Source organism: Camellia sinensis, chromosome 5 (assembly GCF_055761805.1).
Source record: "Camellia sinensis isolate YWXY chromosome 5, ASM5576180v1, whole genome shotgun sequence".
Lineage (NCBI taxonomy): Eukaryota > Viridiplantae > Streptophyta > Magnoliopsida > Ericales > Theaceae > Camellia > Camellia sinensis.
Window position 1 is genome coordinate 207,179,351 of NC_138965.1, and position 7,389 is coordinate 207,186,739.

Sequence of the window (7,389 nt, forward strand, 5' to 3'; positions counted from 1 at the left end):
TATTAAAAAATATATTTTTTTGTCGGGATCTAAATTTTATCTTTATTGATTTTATTGAAATCAACATTTGTGGTGATATTTAATTAAATTTTATTTTAAAAATTCTTCAATTTATAAGGATTTTAGTATATTTATTTAATAAATATAATGTGTGATTAAATTTAATTATAAAATATTTTAATTATTATTTTTTGAAAAATAGTTTGATGGACGGGCTTGAGATTTATAATTATTTTTTGGGTCGGGCTTGGGCAGATGTAGAGGCTCGATGTTATGGTTAGGCCGGGCTTGGATAGACACAAGGGTGTAAATTTGGCCCGGCCCATGCCGGGCCTCACGGGCTCCCCCCAAAATTCAGGCTGGCCAGGTAGGGCTGAGCAAGGAATCCGTGAAATCCGTAATCCGATCCGATCCAGTCCAATCCGATAGGTTTGGATTGGTTTTTTGAATCCGTGGTTCGGTTCCGGATTGAAAAATTAAAAATCCGTAGTACATGGATTGGTTCCGGATTGAACCCCATGGTTTCGGATTGGAACCGATCCGAACCGTATACAAATAGTATATATTTATACATCCTCCCCCATAATACCTTCTCTTATTCTATATAAAATCTAAACTCAAACCTAAAATCGTATAATATCTTCTTTTATTACTTTTGTTTGTTAGTTTTTAGTTTTAATTTGTAATGGTCTAAATACTTATGGTAAAACCAATTTTCTTATGGTTGTTTAAATTCTAGCACAGTATGTCGCTATTATAGAAATAGATGTTGCTATTGTGGAACTAATATAGCGCTATGTTTATATTTTTATGAAATTAAAGTGTTATATATATATTTTTTGTTATTTAATTATGTGAATCCGTGGTCCTAAACCGATCCAATCCGTATTTAAATGGATTGGTTCGGATTGGTTCCATGATTTAAACTGATTGGATTGGTTCCAATTTTTCAGGAACCGTAAATAATGGATTGGTCCTGATTTTACCTCAATCCGGTCCAATTCGAACCATGCTCACCCCTATGGCCAGGCCTACGGGCCAGAAAATTAGGCCTAGTCTCAGGCCCAAGCCTAGGAGATAGTTGGGCCTTGGGTGAGCCGGGCCTCGGGCTTGGACTCGGGCTTGGGTGGGCCTAAATAAAATTTTTTTTACTAAAATTTCATTATTTTTCACACAAAAAAACACTGGGCCTTGGACGAGCCTTGAGTAACCCTTACGCAGGCCGATGGGTCGAATCGGGCTTCAAAATGATGGCTCAAGCTTAGGCCCAGGATATGAGGTTGGAACAGGCCTAAACGAGCCCGCCCTTGCTTGAGCCATTTTTTCACTCCTAATCTCTTCCTATGTGACGTCGGTTCCACATGACAAATGTCCACTCCTAGTAAAAAGTAACAAAAAATAAAAAAAAAATCTAAAAATATAAAAATTAATTGCATTAGACATAAAATATATATGGAAAAACAGAATTATTCAAACTTAAATTTACTAATAAATTTTATAAAATTTTATTTAATAAGTATGTTCTATATTTTATTTTATGTTTAATGTATATGTTTTTGTTCGTATTTTTGTATTTGCGAGGTAGCTGATTAAGGAAAGTATTGGTTGCTCTTGAGACATGATATTTCACCAGTATTGTAATTAAGAAAATGTGTGAAATTTAAAATTTTATAATAAGTAATTAAAAAATATAATAATTTATGATTAATAAAAATTACCGTCACGTGACGCTAAGACCAACCAATTATTTTCCCATTGAATGACCTACAAAATAATATCAAAGTTCATATAAGGCGTACCTTTCCCTCAACTAATCACCGTTAAAGCGTCGTTGACTTACAGTGTAAGACAATCCAACGGCTGAGAACTCAGGTAATCGTACTCAGGAAAGGAATAGATAAAGAAGTCGCATCAAACGCGTTAATTCTGAACACCATAGCGATTCTCCCACTGACCATAAATTATTATCGTTTTCATATTTTTTAATCACTTAGCAGAAATTGGGATCTCACATTGTCTGCCCTGACTCACCAATGACCCTTCCAAACGCTGGACCCTCCGAGAAAACCTCACTCAAAGTCACTTTTTTTCAACTCCCCATGTCTCTCTCTCTCCTCTCTCTGTGGGTCTCTCTCTCTATATATAGAGAACATTGGTGGTGGGGAGTGAGTGAGCTCCATTGGGCACAGTGCACACCAACAACCTCCACTCTAGAACGAGATCACAGCTTTGGCTCTGCTGTTCTTGTCTCTCTCTCTACACATCTCGCTTTCAAAGTGTCTTTCATCGAAGCTAATCAATTCTTCAACTCACTCGGTATCACTCTTCAAAAACACGCTTTGAAAGCCATACATTTCCAGCTAATTCATTGAGCTTTTGAGAAGACTCAGAGTAATGAGAGAAGTTAGGATTTGAATCTGGTAGTGATTTGAGGTGAGAGAGAGAGAGAGAGAAATGACCAACGACGGTGCGATTCATTCTTCTACTGCGGCACCGTACAATTTGGCGGAGATCTGGCCGTTTCCGATCAATGGCGGTGAGTCTGGCGGCGGCGGTTTGGACTTGAGGAGGGTGCAGTTCGGGCAAGGGTTAGGTCAATTTGCGGAGAAAGCGAATCGAGAAGTTTCCGGTGGTGATGATCCAATGTTTCTGGATCATAAAGGGGCTCAGAGCGGCGGTTCCAGGAAGCGCCGTGATGTTCCTGAGGATGAATCTGCCATGGCTGTTTCGACTAGCTCTGGCAATGGCATGGTACTTTATCCACGTAATTCAATTTGCAATCTTATTATATATATATATATATATATATGTTTACTTTACTAAATATCTATCTAGCTTTGTTCTCATTGACTTTATAGTATTGTTCAACTTTATTTGTGATTTGGATAGTGCTCACGATCACTGTATCTGCTTGGTGAAATTGCTGATGGAATTAGCAATTGTACCTATTTAGTGATCTATACAGGAATGCTGGACAATTACAAGAACGGTAAATTTCATTTTTATCCCTTAAATTATCACTATTTTGTCTATTTCATTCTTAAACTATTTATTTAGTCCTCAAGTTTCTGATTTCAATTTTCAATTCATGTAATCCAATTGGAGACAAATTTGCAAATGAGGAAATATAATTTGCAAATCAGTAAGGTTATTTCAAAATTTGAACAAATTAACTATACAACTAAACACCCATCAAATTGGTTGTAACTTAAGGTGTATAGTTTTTTCAAAAAAAAAAAAAAAAAGGAGTATGTAGTTGTATGATTTAAGTTGTTTGAATTTTAAAACGACTTTTTTGTCCATCAAATCAAATTTCAACGGTTACGGATTTGTACAATTGTCTCCAATTATATTACATGAATTGAAATCAAAAAATTTAAGGACTAAATAGATGAAATTGATAGTTTAAGGATGAAACTTTAAAAAATGGCGATAGTTTAGAGGATAAAAATGAAATTAGGCCATATAAGAGTGAAACTGAATTTTGTTCTGGATTGTTTATGGGAATAAATTTCACCTATTTGAATACTACATGAAGATTTGTAAGTCTTAACAGTGCCAAGTTTTGGTTCAATTGAACAGAATGATTGTGATGGTAAACGCATTAAGACAGGGGGATCTAGAGATGAATATGGTGATTCCAAAGCTGAAGCAGAAGCAAATTCAAGCAAGCCAGTGGAGCAGAATACAAAACCACCAGAGCCACCACCGAAGCAAGATTACATCCACGTGCGAGCAAGAAGAGGCCAAGCTACCGATAGCCACAGTCTAGCAGAAAGGGTAATTTACGTCATCCCTTTAACTCATATTTTGAAACAATTTTTGCAGTACCCAACCATAATAACAACACCAGTCGGCCTATAATTAATATTACTTTAAACAAGATTTTTTCTAATTGAAGCTGTTTGGTGGACAGGCTAGGAGAGAAAAGATAAGTGAGAGAATGAAAATTCTACAAGATCTAGTCCCCGGTTGTAATAAGGTGGGCTTTGGCATTTCTCAAACTTTATCTTATAACATAATTATTTGAGTGTGCTTCTTTATAATAGTTTTTTTTTTTTGCTAAAATTGGACTTCCTGCTCTCTTTTATTGTTGCTTTTTTAGTAGTTATTTAATCATTTCTAGTCATAATATGTGCACTTGTAAAACTTGCCAAGGAACAAGTTCTAACAAATGACTAAAATGACTACAACTAACCAAGACACTTTGAATGAGATTGATGGCTAAAGTAACACAACTGGAGAGGACAAACTGCAACCAGACAAGACCAATCTCATTGGATTGTGCAAAGAAGGCTAATATTGGATTGCACCTGCAGACTGCTATGTGCTCTGCTGTTTTCTTTATAAAAACTAGCAGTAGGTGCAAATGCAATGCATACACAACTATGCATTTAAACTTTTGGGCAGCTTCATAAATCGTTTAACAGCTTTTGAATGAGCAAAACAATTTAGCAGTTTTGGATGGTTTGATGAATGAGAAAAACTATTCAACAGTTAAGTGTGGCAGTTTTGGAAGTGGAGGGCATTTTTGGAGAAAGAAAAAGCGTGTCAGCGTTCATCCCAAATGGGGTGTACGGTTTATATAATAGAATAGATAAAGTGCTTATGCAATTGGAGTTCTTCTTCCCTCTTCATTTATGTTTTTATTTTTTATTTGAACCCTTGGTTTTGGATGATGAAATTGATGTTCCATTGTCTTTCATTTTTTTAAAAATTTTTTTCCCTCTTTTATACAGGAAAATTTCCTATCTTGTCATCTTGCACTTGCATTCTTCTTCTTGAGTTGGCTTTGTAATCATCTTTTCCTGCCCAAAAATTAAAAAAATAAAAAATCAAACAAATCATCTCTTTGATAAACAAAATAAAAAAATATTAAATTTTATAACTTGTATACCAATCAGTCGGAGAAGTCCCTTAACTGGTTTTGGTATTTTTGTTAGAACTTGTGGATATACACCAATTCACCTCAATGTTTGTTGTCAAAATATTGTCTGTGACAAAGCTTTATTTGGATTCAGGTCATTGGCAAGGCATTGGTCCTTGATGAGATAATTAATTACATCCAATCACTACAGAGTCAGGTTGAGGTACACATACTTCTTTTCACCATGGTTTACTGCACTATTAAATTTGAGGTTTTCCCTATTGATCTTGAACTTATCGGACAAATTACTTGCTGTTGTAGTTCTTGTCAATGAAGCTTGAAGCAGTAAATTCAAGAATGAACCCTGACATAGAAGGATTTCCACCCAAAGATGTGAGTTCTAATTATCCATTTCTTTTTCTCTTTCTGGGTATGTAAAGCATGAGATATATATAATAAGCCAATATCATGTTTCAGTATGGTCAACAAACATTTGACGCTGGTGGCGTGGCGTTTGGTTCACAAGCTACAAAGGACTATGACCGGGGATTATCACCAGAATGGTTACATATGCAGATTGGTGGTGGCTTTTAAAGAAGGATGAATGACATATTTTAGATACAATCTTCATCGATTGAAAATAAGAGCATTACGAAGTCATGCTTCGCCCTTTAGTTCACCAAAAGATATACCCCATTCATCATGAATCAGAGAAATTCCTCATTTCTTTTTCTACATCGGAGCACAGTGGAGCTGTGGTTACTCTTTCAGGACAATTGAAATACAGATATAAACATCTCCATTTCTTTGGGTGTCAGAAAATGAATTTTATTTTTATATATTTGATAGCATGTTTCATTTTCTCTGTTCCAATATCTAAACAAACTTTCTTAAGAGACTGTGTTATACTTGTAGAATTGCCTATTTGGAATCAGCATTGGGTGTATTAAGAAGCTGAAGGTTCATGAAATAAGCAATTTATTATTTTCTTTTCAGAGTTGGTGACTTTTTTTTTTCTTTTTTTTTTAAATCTATATAACCTCAAAGTGCTTAATTTGCAGATCATCTATTATAATGATGCGTTTCAACTGAATTGTGTTGTTTTATTTGTTTAGTTATATTTGGATCTTAGATTTGACAAGATAAAAGAAAATTTCAAATGAAATAGAATTACGTATACATACTCAGTTTTGTAGGTAACTAAGCAAAAATAATAATTTTTTGATAAATATGTATTTATTTTCTTGTCTTTTGAAAAGGAATATAAGATAAATGGAAAATGGAAAATGTGAGAACTTTGCAATTAGTTGCAGTGGGCATAGTTCTCACTTATATGAAACACAATTCTCACTTGCATTCCAAAAATTGCAATTAATTTTTTATATTTTCTATTTATATGATATTCCATCTCTCAAAAGAAAATTTACCTCATTTTCTTTTTCCTATCTTTTATATTTCGTTTTATTTTTTCTTTACAAATTCAAGATCCAAGATATTCACTTCCCGAGGCGATAGATGTCAATGATGCTTGGATAAAGATGTTCTCAATTTATAATGCTTGGATAAAGATATTTTATTTATCACTCAGTAATTTTCTCTGTAAAAAACATATACAATCCACTCAACAAGTAAACATATTTTAATCGAGGTTCATTTTACGTCTACACTCCCTTAAAAAGATGTACCCTATGCAATTATTTATTGACTATCTCGTTTGTCAATTTTAAATTTTAGTTAAAAAGTTATTATAAATTGTTATACTATTCTTTCTATTTTTTTATTTTTTTTATAAAAAGTCAAAAAAATATTAAAATAACCTATTTCCAAATGAGACAAATCTAAAAATACACATCTCAATGATTAATATTTTTAGATAAATTATAAATACACACTCTTTCAAATTTGTTTAAAATATAATTTGTAAAATTATATCCCACCCTTTGAATTTTTAATTTCATAACAAATGATTATTTTTATTAATAAATCATTAAGTCCATTAATTATTTTTCATGATGTCATAAATTTATTTAAATTAATAATTTATGTAATTTTATTATTATATAGAAGAACAGTTACGATTTATTATTATTATTATTATTATTATTATTATTATTATTGTTAAATAATTTTTTTTAATAAAGGGATATTTATAATTTTATAAATCACATAAAATAATTTATATTTTAAGCAAATTTTAAAAAGTATATTTATAATATATCCTTTATTATTCTAATAACAAAAATAGGTTACTCACTAAATCGGGTTCCTCTATAATTCTTTATTCTCTCCTCTCTTATGAAAAAAATAGTATTGGTTATTGCCTAAAGTGGTTATGTGTTGTGAGAGAATTGGGTTTAATTATGATCTAAAGTAATCATAGCAATGAGAAATGTGATTTAAAAAATCTAAATAAATAAAAAATAGAAATAAATTACTAAGAAGTTACAAAATTAATTTCCAAACGAGTACTTTAATCTCTAATCATGTCAATATTAATTATTGATAAGTTTAGAAATCAACTA

At 32.4% G+C, this 7,389-nt stretch overlaps 1 protein-coding gene across 1 annotated transcript; it reads left to right on the forward strand.

The window, feature by feature from the left end:
- The first annotated feature begins 2,095 nt into the window (after positions 1-2,095).
- On the forward strand, positions 2,096-5,862 carry LOC114286705 (transcription factor BHLH094). The gene is made up of 6 exons (XM_028229912.2): positions 2,096-2,751; positions 3,583-3,780; positions 3,917-3,982; positions 5,022-5,090; positions 5,189-5,260; positions 5,345-5,862. The coding sequence occupies exons 1-6, from the start codon at positions 2,455-2,457 to the stop codon at positions 5,459-5,461; spliced, it is 819 nt and encodes a 272-aa protein (XP_028085713.1). The 5' UTR covers positions 2,096-2,454; the 3' UTR covers positions 5,462-5,862.
- The last annotated feature ends 1,527 nt before the right edge of the window (positions 5,863-7,389 follow it).

Coding starts and splice junctions, on each gene's coding strand:
- LOC114286705 (XM_028229912.2), top strand. CDS start 2,455: ATGACCAACGACGGTGCGATTCATTCTTCTACTGCGGCACCGTACAAT. Junction 3,781..3,916: donor GCCACAGTCTAGCAGAAAGG/GTAATTTACGTC, acceptor TTTGGTGGACAG/GCTAGGAGAGAAAAGATAAG. Junction 3,983..5,021: donor TAGTCCCCGGTTGTAATAAG/GTGGGCTTTGGC, acceptor ATTTGGATTCAG/GTCATTGGCAAGGCATTGGT.